General features: G+C 39.9%; 1 protein-coding gene across 3 annotated transcripts in view; it reads left to right on the forward strand.

Annotated features, from left to right (window-relative positions):
• Window positions 1-20,172, forward strand: part of LOC127847141 (vacuolar protein sorting-associated protein 8 homolog) — a 98,588-nt gene that overhangs the window by 19,207 nt on the left and 59,209 nt on the right. For all 3 annotated transcript variants that reach the window (XM_052378817.1, XM_052378818.1, XM_052378819.1), the window contains exons 9-14: window positions 3,437-3,504; window positions 3,918-3,968; window positions 10,157-10,265; window positions 11,139-11,318; window positions 12,579-12,659; window positions 12,895-12,978. In XM_052378817.1, coding sequence (XP_052234777.1) covers window positions 3,437-3,504; window positions 3,918-3,968; window positions 10,157-10,265; window positions 11,139-11,318; window positions 12,579-12,659; window positions 12,895-12,978 — 573 coding nt within the window. The remainder of the gene's footprint in view (window positions 1-3,436; window positions 3,505-3,917; window positions 3,969-10,156; window positions 10,266-11,138; window positions 11,319-12,578; window positions 12,660-12,894; window positions 12,979-20,172) is intronic.

Genomic DNA, 20,172 nt, shown 5'->3' on the forward strand with positions numbered 1-20,172 from the left:
AACGAAAAACTGCGCTTCATTTCCATAATTGGATGCGCACCATTACGCAATGCGATGCCCGTTGCATAAATCTTATACAAGATAAACTACTCATACACAAATTACCCGGTATGTGTTTGCTCTTACTCGACTTATGAGATCGTACATGAAAAAAAATCGAGGTAGATCGATCCATGCGTCGTCGCGGTAATGTTTGTCAAAGTTGTTGTTGTCATGAAAACTCGTTGATTTACAACGCAAAACGTCTTATTTGAACTGACGCGAATTAATTTAATCATATTTGTCAACTTCGCTTTTGCTTTATTTTGATAATTTAATCCAAAGTTTAATGTTAGCAAGTGGTTTTTTTACTGGAATTGTAAACAAGGAGTCGGTTAAAGTCTTCCGAAAATGTGCAGTCTGTGTGAATTGACAGTTTGACGTCATCAAAGGAAAGCCGTTTTGTCGGAAGCAATAAAGCGACAAATTTCGCGCCGAAAAAATTGGCTTCCTTTGTCTAGCAATCAACATGCCGAATCAATTGTATGTTTGGTTCTCAATTGCAATCCTCCAATTTAATAAAAGCACGTGCATAGCTCCGCCTTCGAATCTTTTGCAGAGAACGGAGGCGGAGTTTAACGGTTAATTGAGCTAGTGTTTTACACAAGTTGAGTTCCGATTTGCCGAAATTACTCGGCCCAAAGCGTTGAAACGACAAATACATTTATCAATGATTTTCCGAGATATACCGATTTGTTCCGATTTCCAAACTTTCTGTACAGTTCCTATAAACTATGGCGGACGTGTTTACAAAATTCCTAAACACATATATCGTAAATAATGGCAGTGTTTTATTGGATTATTTATACTAATTATCAAATACTATCGGGTTTGTTTAATATAATTAACATGTTAAACAATATAGTTGCGTCACAGACACGGAAATAAACTTTGATGGGGTCGACATTTGACTGACGCTGATTTTCTTATTGTCTGTAATTTTTACCCGAAATAAATTTTGAGAAGTGCCCATAAAAGGACTGGTACATAATGTGTCACATTGAAAAATATCCCGATCTCTGCAATTGAATATATGTGAACCAATCGTTGATTGTACTTACTTGATTTTATTCGCAACCGTACTCAAACCGGATCGTTTTTTTTCTCGTTTCGCTCGTTTTGCAGTGCGGTCGGGAATAAAATATTTAAAAAAAAGACGATTTTCCGATTTTATTTTTTTTCCCATTTTCCAAAAATTAGGGTCGGCGGTTTTGTAAACCAAGAAATATAAAAGTCGTGGCCTAGCTTTCTTACCAAAATAGTTAGTATTGGTGTTATGTATTCATTTTATGTTTGAGTCCATGTGTATTCTGTATAAGGGTTGCTTTGTCATTTTTAGATTTCTTTAATTATAATAACATTTTGCAGTCAATTCTACCAAATGGTTCTGAAGCTCCATGGTGCCTACCATATATGCATGGAAAGTCTGTGCTCTACATAGGATTTGTAGAAATTCTTTATTTGACATATCTTATTTATTGCCATTTGGAAACAATAAATAATGTTAATTTATTCAGTTGCATATGTTTGTGCCTTGTTTTGAATTTCAGACTCACATTTAGCTGGAGCACTTTGTTGTGTTTATTATGCTTATTTTTATTCATTGACTAATGCAGTAAAGTTGCCTCAAGTCAGACATACAGTTGGAACCCGATGGCTCGAACTTACTTGGCTCGAATTTCCGGTTGGCTCGAACTCTAATCAAAGCACCGATTTTATATTGCTATATATTCATATAAATTGTTTTCAGATGGCTCGAATTCGCAAGGCTCGAATTATTGGATGGCTCGAACTGTTTTCACAGTTCCGGTCACAGTTTTCACACGTTTGATTGTTCAGATGGCTGGAACTCGGTTTGGGTCGCATAAACTGTTAATCAATCAGGACTGCTTGATTAAAGGCATGCAATAAATGATTTAACACCGGTGGCAAACATTTTATCGACTCAATCGTTAATTGATTTGAGTAAAAGATGATATTTTGTATAAAGTCTGGCGTTTTTTGTGTGAAGTAATGTAATCAGAAATTATCTTGAGAAGTGCGAAAACTCACAGCATGTTCAGTCTCAACTGGATGTAATTAGAGCTGTAACGATTTGGTTCGATGCATCGAAAAACCGGTTCAGCGCCGCCGATTCGATTTCGATACCAATACGGCAAATTTTGATTCGATTCACTGCAATCCCGTTTGATCCGCATTTATAAACCTTACTTTCCAAATCCTTCGTCTAAACGTTCTTGTCATTTGTAATACATCTTATGATTGGTCAATAGCCAATATGGCATCCAATGAATGAATGAATAACATGCTGAGCATTACATCAGCCGGTAAAATGGCTTCTTCAACCACGCCGAAAGACTCACCGTCAAAATTAAAATCTAAAATATGGGAACATTTCGGGTTTTGCGAAGGTTTGATGCAAAAGCAACTTGAAAAACGTGTTTTGTTGACGTAAGTTACCCAATTAGTTTGTTTACTAAACTGTGTGCATTCTGTTAAGAAGTCAACTGGGAGTTGTTTATATACTAACATGTTTTTGTTTTTGTTTTCTGTTAAACACATGTGATACATTGTGCATTTTATGTTATTTAAGAATAACTCAACAGGAAGTTTTGTTCAATAAATTTGTTACTTATAAATGTTGCGTTTTTAAATTTTATTAAAAAAAATAAGCGCTTTAAATTCACAACATAATAAGTTATTAACAAATACAAGACATATTAATTCATGCTCTGTGCAAACCAAACATGAACTAGTTTGCAAAATAAGCAGCGTATAGTTTAATTTGAATCGAATCGAAACTAATCGAATCGGACCACTTGGTATCGAAATCGAATCTAATCGAATGATGTGTGAATCGTTACAGCTCTAGATGTAATAGATAGCTTCATTTCTCAACAACAGCTAAGGAACCCAACACAGACAGACAAAATGTCTTTCTTAAAAAAATATAAATAAATCAATAAATGTAGTACTGTCTTTTATGTAAATGATGTGTACATGTATATAGTGCTGATGTTTTGTTCCTTAGTGCCCTGTGTTACCAGAGATGTGCTACGTTTAAATGTGCTGATATAATTAACTATAGGATATTTGTTTGATTGTATTTGTAGCTATTTAAAATATTAGTACATAAAAGTATTAAGTTTATATCTGGTTCTTATTAATTCAAAAGCAGAAAGTAGCGCGAAGTAGTAGGGAGTTTAAGCAATGTGTGTACTCTTCAACTGCACGTGAAAATGTACTGCAGACTTGTTTGTAAACAAAAGTTTATAAGAAATCGGATGGCTCGAATTCCGGATGGCTCGAAACATTGTTGCCGGTCATGACGAGTTAGAGCCATCGGGTTTCGACTGTAATTTGTTGATGAATGTCTAATTGTTTATGTTCATTTCAGTTCACAGACAGTCTTGTACTAGCGGTGTGCAGCGACAGTGGGGGCTCAGTGTTTGAACTTGAGTTTAAGTACGTACCACAAGCATCAAGACATTTTTAATAAATCATATAAACATATATGGTAAAAGCAAGTACTATTGCAATCATGATTTGTATGTATGATATGTTTTGATCAGTTGTATTTTCAATTTTTATGTCCCCGGATCAAATGATCGGGGGTATATTGTTGTTGGCTTGTCTGTCTGTCATTGTATGTGTGTGTTTGTCCCAAAACTTTAACCTTGGTCATAACTTTTGCAATATTGAAGATATCAACTTGATAATTGGCATGCATGTGTATCTCATGGAGCTGCACATTATGAGTGGTGAATGGTCAAAGGTCAAATATATGGTTTCATGCGGCGCAGAAGGGGGCATTGTGTTTGACAAACACATCTCTTGTTTTTAATGCAAAGATAGAAGTTGTTGTACTTCCATTTCAGGAGACTGATAGGCAAGAGGACGTGTGAGTCAAGGTGCCTGTTCTCTGGCAGGTATGTATTGTTTACATCAATCTGATATCAAGAGGACGTGTGAGTCAAGGTGCCTGTTCTCTGGCAGGTATGAATTGTTTACATCAATCTGATATCAAGAGGACGTGTGAGTCAAGGTGTCTGTTCTCTGGCAGGTATGTATTGTTTACATCAATCTGATATCAAGAGGACGTGTGAGTCAAGGTGCCTGTTCTCTGGCAGGTATGTATTGTTTACATTAATCTGATATGAAGAGGACGTGTGAGTCAAGGTGCCTGTTCTCTGGCAGGTATGTATTGTTTACATCAATCTGATATCAAGAGGACGTGTGAGTCAAGGTGCCTGTTCTCTGGCAGGTATGTATTGTTTACATCAATCTGATATGAAGAGGACGTGTGAGTCAAGGTGCCTGTTCTCTGGCAGGTATGTATTGTTTACATCAATCTGATATCAAGAGGACGTGTGAGTCAAGGTGCCTGTTCTCTGGCAGGTATGTATTGTTTACATCAATCTGATATCAAGAGGACGTGTGAGTCAAGGTGCCTGTTCTCTGGCAGGTATGTATTGTTTACATCAATCTGATATCAAGAGGACGTGTGAGTCAAGGTGCCTGTTCTCTGGCAGGTATGTATTGTTTACATCAATCTGATATCAAGAGGACGTGTGAGTCAAGGTGCCTGTTCTCTGGCAGGTATGTATTGTTTACATCAATCTGATATCAAGAGGACGTGTGAGTCAAGGTGCCTGTTCTCTGGCAGGTATGTATTGTTTACATCAATCTGATATCAAGAGGACGTGTGAGTCAAGGTGCCTGTGCTCTGGCAGGTATGTATTGTTTACATCAATCTGATAGCGATATCACAGCAATACAGAAAAACTATTAAATATGCCAGGACACTAGAAAAACATGAGATCTTGTGGATTATAAACGGAAAACTGTTTATATGGGGGATAAGTTTTACGTTGCATTATTATTTATAAGATCTTCATGGTGTAATGGCTTTTAATAGTAGTGTTGCGGCACAGGTTATTTTCGAAAGTGATAAATGATTAAAGATAATTACCCAAAAGCATGTTTTATTTGAACTTAATCATGGTTTATGTGCTTGATAATAGACCCATTTTAGCACTAAGGGATTACAAATTGTTGTCAAAATTTAGCGCTAAGGGATTAAATGGTAGTCAACTGTCACCAACACAATAATAGGATGATTATCAATTTTTGACATCTATTCAGTATACTCGAGTACCTTGGAGGGATGGATTGTTTGTAATTAGGGGATAATAGTGACGCATACTATACTGAACTGAAACTCATATTTACATAAATTATGAAGTGGGTATTCAAAGAGCAAACAATTATTACAATATTCATTGCCATCCCTAATGTTTAGTATGTAACATCAGATAATGGTTACTATAAAAAAAAGTCAAACTCTGTCACTGGGGTAAAAATGGAAATGCCCTTGGTGTCACATGTTATTATTAGCTTTGCGTTTTCTGAGAAAACCTGAGGTATTGTCATAGCCTGATTATCGTCCAACATCTGCCGTCCTACGTCCGCGTCGTGCTGAAACCTTAACATTGGCTCTAAAATCAAAATACTTCCACCTACTGCTTTGAAACTTCATATGTAGTTGCACCTTGATGAGTTCTACACGCCACACCCATTTTGGGGTCACTAGGTCAAAGGTCAAGGTCACTGTTACCTCTTAAATTTTTTTGAATTCTGACAAGCTTTCATTTATTCAAAACTGCACCCGTAGCCGAGCGTGGCACCCGTTATGCGGTGCTCTTGTATATAGACTAGCAAAATAACTTTGAAAGTTTTCTCCTATGGAAGGACACAGCTCATATATCTCTTACTTTTTAACATAACAAAGAGGTCCTCTAATAAGATTATTCCTATTATCCTCTGAGGCCAAAAGTGGCAAAACCAGAGTTTTGATGTGAAATGTTCTACATGTATATATATTAACATAGCAAGATATGTTCATATTATGCCTGTTGTCAATAGTAGTTCTTAACCAGAAGTCTGAAGTATTATACCTCTAAACTTAAGTTTGTCAGGCGAGCATTTCCTGATCATCAAGGTCCCCTTGTTATTGCAAGCTAGAAATTAGTCATTAGGACATTAACGTATTGTAATAACAGGAAATGGATGTGTTGAATTGTTAATAACCAGGAAACAAGACTGAATCTGCAACCACATTAAGGCTGTTAGTGACCATCATTTGTCAGGTTCATCTTTAACAGTACAAACATATGAGCCTTGCTGTGGGAAAACAGGGCTTAATGAATCTGCTTTAAGTTTTGTCCTAGATTAGCCTGTGCAGTCTGCCTAGACTGGAGTTTTTCTAAGAAGAAAAAATTTATTAAAAAAACAACAACCCATAAAAGCTGAAAATGTAGTCCCTGATTAGACTGTTCTCACTGTTTACAATTGTCCTGATATATGTAAACAGCCGCGGTGAGGTGTTTGTGATCCAGTCCCTGATTAGACTGTTCTCACTGTTTACACTTGTCCTGATATATGAAAACAGCCGCGGTGAGGTGTGTGTGATCCAGTCCCTGATTAGACTGTTCTCACTGTTTGCACTTGTCCTGATATATGTAAACAGCCACGGTGAGGTGTGTGTGTGATCCAGTCCCTGATTAGACTGTTCTCACTTTTTACACTTGTCCTGATATATGTAAACAGCCCCGGTGAGGTGTGTGTGATCCAGTCCCTGATTAGACTGTTCTCACTGTTTACACTTGTCCTGATATATGAAAACAGCCGCGGTGAGGTGTGTGTGATCCAGTCCCTGATTAGACTGTTCTCACTGTTTGCACTTGTCCTGATATATGTAAACAGCCGCGGTGAGGTGTGTGTGATCCAGTCCCTGATTAGACTGTTCTCACTGTTTACACTTGTCCTGATATATGTAAACAGCCTCGGTGAGGTGTGTGTGATCCAGTCCCTGATTAGACTGTTCTCACTGTTTACACTTGTCCTGATATATGTAAACAGCCGCTATGAGGTGTGTTTGATCCAGTCCCTGATTAGACTGTTCTCACTGTTTACACTTGTCCTGATATATGTAAACAGCTGCGGTGAGGTGTGTGTGATCCAGTCCCTGATTAGACTGTTCTCACTGTTTACACTTGTCCTGATATATGTAAACAGCCGCGGTGAGGTGTGTGTGATCCAGTCCCTGATAAGACTTTTCTCACTGTTTACACTTGTCCTGATATATGTAAACAGCCGCGGTGAGGTGTGTGTGATCCAGTTCCTGATTAGACTGTTCTCACTGTTTACACTTGTCCTGATATATGTAAACAGCCGCGGTGAGGTGTGTGTGATCCAGTCCCTGATTAGACTGTTCTCACTGTTTACACTTGTCCTGATATATGTAAACAGCTGCGGTGAGGTGTGTGTGATCCAGTCCCTGACTAGACTGTGCTCACTGTTTACACTTGTCCTGATGTATGTAAACAGCCGCGGTGAGGTGTGTGTGATCCAGTCCCTGATTAGACTGTTCTCACTGTTTACACTTGTCCTGATATATGTAAACAGCCATGGTGAGGTGTGTGTGATCCAGTCCCTGATTAAACTGTTCTCACTGTTTACACTTGTCCTGATATATGTAAACAGCCGTGGCAAGGTGTGTGTGTTCCAGTCCCTGATTAGACTGTTCTCACTGTTTACACTTGTCCTGATATATGTAAACAGCCGTGGCGAGGTGTGTGTGATCCAGTCCCTGATTAGACTGTTCTCACTGTTTACACTTGTCCTGATATATGTAAACAGCCGTGGCGAGGTGTGTGTGATCCAGTCCCTGATTAGACTGTTCTCACTGTTTACACTTGTCCTGATATATGTAAACAGCCGCGGTGAGGTGTGTGATCCAGTCCCTGATTTGACTGTGCTCACTGTTTACACTTGTCCTGATATATGTAAACAGCCCCTGTGAGGTATGTGTGATCCAGTCCCTGATTAGACTGTTCTCACTGTTTACACTTGTCCTGATATATGTAAACAGCTGCGGTGAGGTGTGTGTGATCCAGTCCCTGATTAGACTGTTTTCACTGTTTACACTTGTCCTGATATATGTAAACAGCCGCGGTGAGGTGTGTATGATCGAGTCCCTGATTAGACTGTTCTCACTGTTTACACTTGTCCTGATATATGTAAACAGCCGCGGTGAGGTGTGTGTGATCCAGTCCCTGATAAGACTTTTCTCACTGTTTACACTTGTCCTGATATATGTAAACAGCCGCGGTGAGGTGTGTGTGATCCAGTTCCTGATTAGACTGTTCTCACTGTTTACACTTGTCCTGATATATGTAAACAGCCGCGGTGAGGTGTGTGTGATCCAGTCCCTGATTAGACTGTTCTCACTGTTTACCCTTGTCCTGATATATGTAAACAGCTGCGGTGAGGTGTGTGTGATCCAGTCCCTGACTAGACTGTGCTCACTGTTTACACTTGTCCTGATGTATGTAAACAGCCGCAGTGAGGTGTGTGTGATCCAGTCCCTGATTAGACTGTTCTCACTGTTTACACTTGTCCTGATATATGTAAACAGCCATGGTGAGGTGTGTGTGATCCAGTCCCTGATTAAACTGTTCTCACTGTTTACACTTGTCCTGATATATGTAAACAGCCGTGGCAAGGTGTGTGTGTTCCAGTCCCTGATTAGACTGTTCTCACTGTTTACACTTGTCCTGATATATGTAAACAGCTGTGGCGAGGTGTGTGTGATCCAGTCCCTGATTAGACTGTTCTCACTGTTTACACTTGTCCTGATATATGTAAACAGCCGTGGCGAGATGTGTGTGATCCAGTCCCTGATTAGACTGTTCTCACTGTTTACACTTGTCCTGATATATGTAAACAGCCGCGGTGAGGTGTGTGATCCAGTCCCTGATTTGACTGTGCTCACTGTTTACACTTGTCCTGATATATGTAAACAGCCCCGGTGAGGTATGTGTGATCCAGTCCCTGATTAGACTGTTCTCACTGTTTACACTTGTCCTGATATATGTAAACAGCTGCGGTGAGGTGTGTGTGATCCAGTCCCTGATTAGACTGTTCTCACTGTTTACACTTGTCCTGATATATGTAAACAGCCGCGGTGAGGTGTGTATGATCCAGTCCCTGATTAGACTGTTCTCACTGTTTACACTTGTCCTGATATATGTAAACAGCCGCGGTGAGGTGTGTGTGATCCAGTCCCTGATTAGACTGTTCTCACTGTTTACACTTGTCCTGATATATGTAAACAGCCGCGGTGAGGTGTGTGTGATCCAGTCCCTGATTAGACTGTTCTCACTGTTTACACTTGTCCTGATATATGTAAACAGCCGCGGTGAGGTGTGTGTGATCCAGTCCCTGACTAGACTGCTCACTGTTTACACTTGTCCTGATGTATGTAAACAGCCTCGGTGAGGTGTGTGTGATCCAGTCCCTGATTAGACTGTTCTCACTGTTTACACTTGTCCTGATATATGTAATCAGCCGTGTTGAGGTGTGTGTGATCCAGTCCCTGATTAAACTGTTCTCACTGTTTACACTTGTCCTGATTTATGTAAACAGCCGTGGCGAGGTGTGTGTGATCCAGTCCCTGATTAGACTGTTCTCACTGTTTACACTTGTCCTGATATATGTAAACAGCCGTGGCGAGGTGTGTGTGATCCAGTCCCTGATTAGACTGTTCTCACTGTTTACACTTGTCCTGTTATATGTAAACAGCCACGGTGAGGTGTGTGTGATCCAGTCCCTGATTAGACTGTTCTCACTGTTTACACTTGTCCTGATATATGTAAACAGCCGCGGTGAGGTGTTTGTGATCCAGTCCCTGATTAGACTGTTCTCACTGTTTACACTTGTCCTGATATATGTGTACAGCCGTGGCGAGGTGTGTGTGATCCAGTCCCTTATTAGACTGTTCTCACTGTTTGCACTTGTCCTGATATATGTAAACAGCTGCGGTGAGGTGTGTGTGTGATCCAGTCCCTGATTAGACTGTTCTCACTGTTTGCACTTGTCCTGATGTATGTAAACAGCCGTGGTGAGGTGTGTGTGTGATCCAGTCCCTGATTAGACTGTTCTCACTGTTTACACTTGTCCTGATATATGTAAACAGCCGCGGTGAGGTGTGTTTGATCCAGTCCCTGATTAGACTGTTCTCACTGTTTACACTTGTCCTGATATATGTGTACAGCCGTGGCGAGGTGTGTGTGATCGAGCCTCTGCACATGAATGTGAACGTGACCACCAAGGACCACCCCATGCAGGACGTCTCCATACTGGCCATGGCATCACTCTCTAAGGTATGTCTCTGTATTAGCCTAGCTCTGGGCTTAATGCATGTATGTATCTGTGAATTGATTGTGCAGTTCACACAGTCTAATCAGGAGGGCACTTTCGTTTAGATTGGATTTTTGTTAAGAGGAGTCTTTCTTTAAACAAAATATTCCATAAAAGCAGGAAGTGTTGTCCATTATTAGACTGTTCAGGTTTTATGCTGTTTGCCGCTCATCAGTATCTTTTGGCTGAAAATGAAATCTTTAAAACTTGAATCTAGTAAGAAAGGTCTTAAGTATTACGTATTATTTAATTGTCTCATGTACTACACATGAGTCAAAGTGAGTATATGGGTGTTCAGGGCTTTTTTTCCTTCTTTATGAGTGGCCGTGGAAGGACATTTCACAATTTTGAAAAGGACAATTCACAAATCTAACATGGCCGTGAATTTTTACAAAATGGGCCGTTTTTCACAATTTTAATAATTTCACGACTCGGTTTTTCACAATTTTAAGAAGTTTCCGACTCAATTTTTCACAATTTTGAAAAGTTCGCGACTCAATTTGTCACAATTTTGAAAAGATTGCAACTCATTTTTTCACAATTTTGAAAAGTTCGCGACTCATTTTTTCACAAAGTAAGGGGGCCAGGGCCGCTTTACAAAGTCAGGAAAAAAAGCCCTGGTGTTAAAGGGTACAGGATTGAAGATGAGTTATGGGTAAAGGATTGAAGATAAATATTATACAATTAAACAGAAACAGAAATAACGTGTACAATATCTTTCAGGAACAGTTTCATTGTAATTAAAAATATTGTTCAGACATACTGGTAGATAAATTTTGTAAACAAAATAAGTTTTACAGTAATGTTATATAATATTTTTTGAACATTTGATGCAGGTGCTGCTGGTGACCTTGAGCCCCCAGTTGAAGGTCGTGTACACCCATCCCCTGACTGGCAGCCCCTCATGTCTGCCCCTACTGGCCTGGCAGTTCGTCATCATACAGGTCAGCGACAGTGACCGCGTAGTCGACCCTGTTCTGGTGTTTGCCAGGGAGTCCACCATATACTTCCATCAGGTGAGTGCACCATATACTTCCATCAGGTGAGAAAAATGTTGTTAATAATTATGAGCCCAGCTATTGGAAAATGTGGATTACTGCATGTGCGTAAAGTGTCCTACAAGATTAGCCCATGCAGGCTAATCAGGGATGACCCTTTCCCCATCAATTGTATTTTTCATTCAAATGAATTCACCTCATAGTTAAATTCCAATCAAGGCAGAAAGTGTTGTCCCTGATTAGCCTGTGCGTACTGCAATTGTTAATATAGGACCGCACAGGGCACTTGTATTAAGCCCTATTTTCCCAGAGTGAGGCTCATATGTTGTGAATAGAGATATCTGTCTTCTTTGTTATGGGTAAGACCAAATTTTTTCATTGAATTACTTTCAATGCATGACATACTTATGCGTTATATTGAGACTTATTACTGACATTTGCAAATCTGAGTATGAAACTGTGTACAATTACAATTACATAGACCTTTTCTCTGTAAATTGAGAAAAGTAATGTTATAGCAGTATACTATGATTTTCCATTTATGTAACAATTTATCATTTACTTTTAGTTTCAGTTTCAATGTATTGTATTTGTTTAAAGAAGTGGTGGTTTTTGATTATGGAATAGTATTTAAAATGAGCCTAGAAAATACATTTTTTTTATGTTACAAAGAATTTTCTGTGCCAATGTTTATAGTGAGTGTTTTTGACTTTAGATTATGACTGAGACATTATAAAAGATATTTGTTGGTTAAAATTGCAATATTGAACTATTCCAACGCATGAACGTAGAAGTTTGGTTGATCATTCAAGTATTCTGACCAAGGTTGACTGTTACTGAGTGTTGTGTGTATTGGTGGTATACCACAGTGGACGTTACGGTTGACACATGTTCATAGAAGATTGGTTGAGTATTGAATAATTTGGACCAAGGTTAACCTGTATTGTAATGTTGTTAAAGTTGGTGGTATGCTGCAATAGAGGTTATAGTTGACACATGTTAATAGAAGATTGGTTGATTATTGAATAATTGGGACCAAGGTTTACCTGTATTGTAATGTTTTGTATGTGTTGGTATACAAATGTACTACTATTATGATCAATGTATGTACATATAAGATTGGTTGATTATTGAAGTATTCTGACCAAGGTTGAATGTTACTGAGTAATGTGTTTATAGGTGGTATACCACAGTTGACATTATGGTTGACACATGTACATAGAAGATTGGTTGAGTATTCTGCCCATGAACGACTGGTAACGTATGATGTGTTTGCAGGTTGTATGCCGCAGTGCCCAGGATATTAAGTGTACAGGACTGCAGAAGATGACTGTCCCATACAAACTCCTCAATGTCACTGTATGTATTTTCAAGACATGCAGAATACAATCATGTCACTATATATGGATCATTGCCCTAAGTTTTGGAATGAATATTAAAAATATGGCTCAAGCCCACGAGCTATATTGGTAAATAAAGCAATTTAACAGCCAAAGTGCACAATTTGGGGAAAAAAATAGTACAGTTGTTTTGAAATGAATCACAGTAAAACAATACGCTGGCTATTTAAGAAGTGTTTTCTCTGTGTTTGCAGTGGATGAATACACGGACGCTGGTTACCATAGATACCACTGAGAAGCTCCACGTAATAGATGTCCGATCTGAGGAGGAACTACAGGTAACTGGACATTTCTAACTTCATAAAATACTTAATTCTGAGTTTGTTTCATGTGTTGACATTTTATTGATTCATGCTTGTTGATTGTCTTTGATTGTCAGTTGTCTATTATTGACAAACCAGCGTTCATATAGATATTTTATATACCCCTTGTGCTTGTCAATAATTGACATCAACAGGTTCTAATAGATATTTGATATAACACCTGTGTTTTAAGATACTTGACATAAATTTGTTCTAATAGAACATTGATAAACTGCTGTGTCTATAGATAATTGACATACTGTTTTCTAATCGAATATTGATATACCCAATTGTTAATTGACTAGGGTTTTTCAGCACTGTCTGCGCCTCCGAAAAACGGAGGCATTCCCAATGCAAACGGACCGGATCCCAAACCGAAATTATAACAAAAATAACCAAATTTCCAAAAAAAAACAATTTTATTTATTTATTTATTTTTTTTTTTAGAAAGAAGTGTCTTATGACTTATGATTATTAAATTATTAATGTTCCAACTCGTCCAGCTGATGTGTATCATACCAACAAGCACTAATGTGGTTGAGCGAGGATTCAGCACCATGAACCTGCTGTGCTCCCCATTTCACAGCACATTCACACAAACCAAACTTACTCATCTGATGCTTACCTGCATTTAAGGTCAAAATAACAAATAACAACACATTTATTTGTTAAACCTCTGACTTATTTAAGCATGATAAATTCCCAATGTTTTCCCAAAATGATCCGTTTCATCGAAGCAAAAATTCACAAAATGGACAATTTTGTCGATAAAAAATTCCCAATTTGGTCAGACTCCTTTTCCCAAAATAGGCAGAAAAACCCCTGAATTGACTGGATGGAATAACTGCTGATCTGCAATACCCCTTAGTTTGTAGACAATTGACGTGACAGAGGTACAGCTTATCTACAATACCCCTTTGTTTGTAGATAATTGACTTGACAGCGGTACAGCTTATCTACAATACCCCTTTGTTTTAATGTCATAAATACTGACCTGTTATCGTATGCTTATACTTTCCAAGGGGAAATAACTCATCCGGAATTTTAACTGGGAATCCGCCACCTCAATACCGTAATACAGGCCAGGTTAAACATAGTGCAATGCAACCTAGCCAAAAATCGGTAACCAACCCTCAATATTCTTTCCGGATCAACCAGGTGTATACGTGTCTTTTACGGCTCTGAATTAAAATATTGTTTTTCACTTGGTTGATTGGGGTTTTGAATAGATAAATTGTGTTATTTATCTTTTTATTTCTCATTCGGATTAATTTGTGTGGATTTAATGGATTTTGTTTCATTTGTAAAAGGTAAGCCATGCTTGTTTTTATCGAACAATGGTTTATTTCTACCATGCTGGGTGTTTTCAGGCGCGAACGACCACGTGCAAAACGTGCTCTTCTAATACATTGCTAGAACGTGCAAAGCATGTTCTTCTAATGTGTTACGAGATCGTGCAAAGCGTGTTCTTCTATTGACAGATTGTTTATCATTTGCCATTGTGTGCAATAATGATTTTAACGTTCCGTATGACAATCTAATTGATCGTCATTTTATTTTTCATCTGTTTTGAATTAAACTTTTGTTTAATTTATGATCTACGGCAGTATTATTATAATTTTCATTATGGTCAAATATTGATTTTATGTGCCGTATGATAATCTGGTCTGTGACCAGTTTATGGTTGAATATGCTTTGCTCTTGTTTTTCATATATTCGACTACATGATGGTCGCAGAAACAAGAGTGGATAAATACCCGGTGACTTCGCAGATCATGGATGATAGTTGCAGTATCAGTCACCGGGTATCGGGCACGATCGCGACCGTACTATGCTAAGTCACTTAGACAGTCGGTCAACATCAGACCATATGGCGACACCCGTCAGCCGGTCTTTGCCCGATGGCATTGGTCAAGGACATCGACCAATGCCGGACCATTTGGCATCCGCCATACGGTCATTATCCGGTGACAACACTGGTCATGATATGACCGGTACGTCACCGGGGACGTTGATCACGGACCATTGATCGACGTCTGACCGGCCGGTCCGGTCACCGGTCATGTCACCGGTCCGGTCCGGTCATTGATCACCGGTCCGGTCACCGGTCATGTCACCGGTCCGGTCACCGGTCATGTCACCGGTCCGGTCCGGTCACCGGTCATGTCACCGGTCCGGTCACCGGTCCGGTCATTGATCACCGGTCCGGTCCGGTCACCGGTCCGGTCACCGGTCATGTCACCGGTCCGGTCCGGTCACCGGTCCGGTCATTGATCACCGGTCCGGTCATTGATCACCGGTCCGGTCACCGGTCATGTCACCGGTCATGTCACCGGTCCGGTCACCGGTCATGTCACCGGTCCGGTCATGTCACCGGTCCGGTCATGTCAACGGTCCGGTCCGGTCACCGGTCCGGTCATTGATCACCGCTCCGGTCACCGGTCAACAGTCATCAGTTAGGCCTGCCACCGATAACACCAGTCACCGGTCAAGAAGAAGAACTCGGTCTTCTTCATTGAATTATTCTCATATTCTTCGTTGAATACATCGTCTTCATCATGGATTAGACATCGGACACGCTCTTCTTCGTCGAGCAGTTCTCATCGTCGCGGCTCTCGTAAGCGATCACGTCGTCACTCACGGAGACGTTATTCTAGAAGATCTCGGTCTCATCGCAGCCGATCCACATCTCGGCCGATCCAGATCTCGACATCGCAGGAAACGAGGACGTCGTCATCCTTCACGTAGACATCAGCGGACTGCATTGAGCACCACTGGATATTTATCGAACATACCTCTCCTTCATTGAGCAGTTCTCGACGTTGATACGCTCGTAAGCGATCATGTCAATGCTCACGGAGACAATATTGTAGAAGACAATATTTCCAGCGTAGCCGAACAATATTTCGGCATCGAAGTTATATGGATGTCGCCACTTCTCACGTAGGCGTTAATGAACCTACTGGTCATATCGACGTTCTCCATTTTATTCCTTTAGGAATATCATGTCTCCATTCCACGTGTGATGGTTCTTCTTATGGCATCCACACATGTTGCAGTCACCGAGCCGTAGTTGTATACGAACACTAGTTCGTTTAACATTCAGGCTTCGGGATAAGCTGTTCTTTTCTCCACTACGACTACAAGGACACTTATGCCTATTAATACTGATAATCTACCGTTGTTTTCCGGTTAACATTATCAGATGACTTCGTGGATGGTCATTCTTCTGCACCAGATATTTCCATTCTGACGCAGTTATATTATACCGGTCCCGATCACCGGACATCGGTCACCATTCATCGGTCATATCACCGATCACTGATCACCGGTCAGAATAAGTGATGTCTCATCGCCATCGGATTGGATTTTTTTGGCATGATCTTCTTTTCCGAGCAGTGCTTGACATTGATAACAGACCATATGGATTCCACCATTTTTAACCAGGTTTTCCGAAGGAAAAAACTGGTTATTAGATTGGCGAATGCGGGCGGGCTGGCTGGCTGGCTGGCTGGCGGGCTGGCTGGCGGGCTGGCGGGCTGGCGGAAAAAGCTTGTCCGGGCCATAACTATGTCGTTCATTGTCAGATTTTAAAATCATATGGCACATTTGTTCACCATCATTGGACGGTGTGTCGCGCGAAATAATTACGTCGATATCTCCAGGTCAAGGTCACACTTTGAGTTCAAAGGTCAAAAATGGCCATAAATGAGCTTGTCCGAGCCATAACTATGTCGTTCATCGTCAGATTTTAAAATCATTTGGCACATTTGTTCACCATCATTGGACGGTGTGTCGCGCGAAATAATTACGTCGATATCTCCAAGGTCAAGGTCACACTTTGAGTTCAAAGGTCAAAAATGGCCATAAATGAGCTTGTCCTGGCCATAACTATGTCATTCATTGTGAGATTTTAAAATCATTTGGCACATTTGTTCACCATCATGGGACGGTGTGTCCCACGAAAGAATCACGTCAATATCTCCAATGTCAAGGTCGCCACGACTAAAAATAGATTTAAAAAAAAAAAAAACTTACAAAGGGGGTTAATTTTTTTGGTCATTTCAAAAGTTCAGTTTGAGTTTTCTCCCTTTATCAGATTTTTTTTTCACAATGAAAACCTGGTTTTGTGACAATTTTGTCCCTTGTTCGGTCTTTAACTGGTAACGTCACCGGTCATATTATGACTGGTCCGTTCACCGGGCTACAGTTACCGGTCATTGACCGGTCCGGTTCGGTCACCACTTACCAATTACCGGTATTCCACTGTGTTTTCATCGGTCAATTTTTAGTATCACGGGTATCGTCTACATTACATAGTTGTATACCCCTGGCTATGATTGTATTGAATACTATATTTTATGGGTTCAACAATCTACATGACTTTTTGTGTTTTTCAATACTGATGTTCTACTGGCGACGGTTACCAAATCATGCTATATCTGTTATTTGTACTTCTATCTCAACCGGCTACATGCAGACTACTGGTCTTGCAGATAGATCGGCTGAAGTGGGCTCGGAGACTAGCATTGAGGTCGAACAATACTATTTGACCTCTATTAATTTATGTTCGAGACCCGAAGGATGAATTGTTTTAACCGCCTTTACCTGTCGGCTACAGACTTTGCAGTCAGTGTCACGGAACAGTTGGGACACATTAATGTCGCTAGCAGGATTAGCAAGACGACATTTGTATCGACTTCTGCTTTTCTATTGCTCCTACGGCAGTGCATATTTTCAAGCTACTGGAATCAACAAGAGTTCTGATACATAGGATTGCCTATCAGATTGACGGCTACAGTCTTGTAGATGGCTTAGGACCTATTGAACTCAGATCTTAGATCCTAGGATCTGGAGGGACCTCATCTTAAAGTTATTCTTCTATTACACTTCTGGCCATAACAGGCCGTCTTCCTATAACAGGTCGTATTCCTTTCGGAATTCGTCCAGGTTAGAAGTCTTGAAGTAAATGGATTAATCAAGTCAGAATTTAAGACTTCCATGCATTCTACCGGCAAGCGTGGACCCGCTTAAGGTTACCCATAGGGTTTTCACCTTTTTCTGCCATCACACCTCCGATTCCGGAGGTACCACTATCAATCATATTTCCGTACTTCGCAAATCGATGACTTCGCGACCTGTATTATCCAGGATTTTAAAGGCGCCTGTTATTGGTTCAAGAAGAGGCTATATTCTGTAGATAGGTCATAAACTTATAAGTGTTAAACACTGTCCTATTCTACCAATTTTCAAGTGTGTTTGGAGTGGGAAAGTTCGGCTTGCCGTGGTTTCTTTGCCCACCCATCCTTGACAAATGGTTCCGGTCACCGGTCGGTATTTACCGGTCCGGTCACCGGTCCTTCTGCTGAGACGTCTTTTCTTACGTCCGTTTCAGCTTTATTTTTAAGATAATTGTATTAATCTCGGGATTATTTAATGACACAGATTTCCATCTTTTTGTCATTATTTACCACTATTCAGTGGTGTCTAGACTAAAAGATTATCTTGGCAAGAATATAGTTTATTCTACCACAACCTTCCTTACATCTTATACAGATGTGAGCAGATAAGGTTATGGACGATCACATAGAACAACGTATCTTGATTTTCTCTATTATGTGGTATCCTAACGAATATCACCTGCACATCTACATCTTGAAAAGCGAAAATTCTTTTTAGCTGTTTTTCATTTACAACACATTTTCACGATTCCTTTGTGATGGTTTCAACTATCACACATCGGTCGTGGTTTACTTACAGACACGGAGGTGATCATATTATCACTCCTTGTAACTGGAAATCAGGAACTTATTCGTTCTTTGCAAGAACAACAAATTTTCTCTATCGTCTTTCTCATACCAGTTCGTCTCAACGCCCTGTTGGACCTTTTGTCCTGCAGTTCTTTCTTTCGAATTATTTTTCCGTTGGGTTCAATAATGTAATTGCGCATGCGCGGCAGTGAAGTTGCAGACGAGTTGCATGGTGTACATAGTATATCAAAGAATGTTGTTTATCATCAAACGCTAGTTATTAGCGTTATGCGATCGTATATCGCAGTGTATACCGGTATGCTGCACAACGTCAACAATGCAGTTCACAGCAATCGATCCAGCAGGGTGTGCGATTGTTATACATTCGTCCATTGACATAAACTGGAATATCTTGCCTTCTTGGTGAGTTTTTGCAATAACTGAGTTTTTGCCATAATTTCATGAAATATACTTAATGAACCATGGGATTATGGTTCTACGACCTTTTAAGTCTCCTGTACAATTATTTTCAGGAAACTTCTTCACAGGTCAAATATCATATCTCAGAAAGACATATTTTTACTGATCCAAACATGTGCCACTACATGTCTGGCGATTAATAACTTTTAGTTATCTCTACAGAAGAACGTTTTTCTGTTAGAGTTTCAATCCTTGTTACTTGTGCAAGGATAATTCCATCAGAACTGTATAAAGGTTCTATGGAAATTCATTTTTTACTGGGTAATTGAGAGCATAGTTATTACCTTAATCACTCTGCTAGATACATAGAGGTTTTTCTCATCTTTTTCTTGATGATAAGAAATTTGTTCTTTTCTTCATCAAAGGATAGAGATTATGCTTTCGTATACCTTGTTTTGTGTAAGTCATCGCAACTCTGTGCTGTCTTACCTATTTTGGAACTGATCCAAACTATGGAACGTCAACACTATGTTTTTCGTTCCTTTACCTTCTTAAGCGGTTTTGACTTGTGTAACATGTTGGGATGCTTAATGAGCTCCCTATGAACCTTTTTCATCAGGCTTATTAACAGTTCCAATATAATTTTAAGACGGTTTTCCTTCTTATTATGGCTTTTATGATACGGAGAAGTGAAATTCATGCTTTTTCTGTTGAATACGACCAATTCCAGTTGGATCTATTGTCGTTTTCACTTTGTTGTGTCAGCCAGGATTCCTTGCTTAATATCAAGTCCTCTATATGGCTTCTACCTTCAAGTTTCCAAGTTTTCTTAAACTAGTAGTCATGAAGATGAGGATAAACTTCTTTGGGCAATCAGGGCTTTGAAGTTCTATCTCAGCAGTGTTAGTCAGAAGTCCATTCGAGGTTCTCAAAGACACTCTTCATTTCCCCAAAAAAGGGGGGGGGAGATGTGTCTGCGGCTTCTATTTCTTGGGGTTAG

Source organism: Dreissena polymorpha, chromosome 10 (assembly GCF_020536995.1).
Source record: "Dreissena polymorpha isolate Duluth1 chromosome 10, UMN_Dpol_1.0, whole genome shotgun sequence".
Classification (NCBI taxonomy): domain Eukaryota; kingdom Metazoa; phylum Mollusca; class Bivalvia; order Myida; family Dreissenidae; genus Dreissena; species Dreissena polymorpha.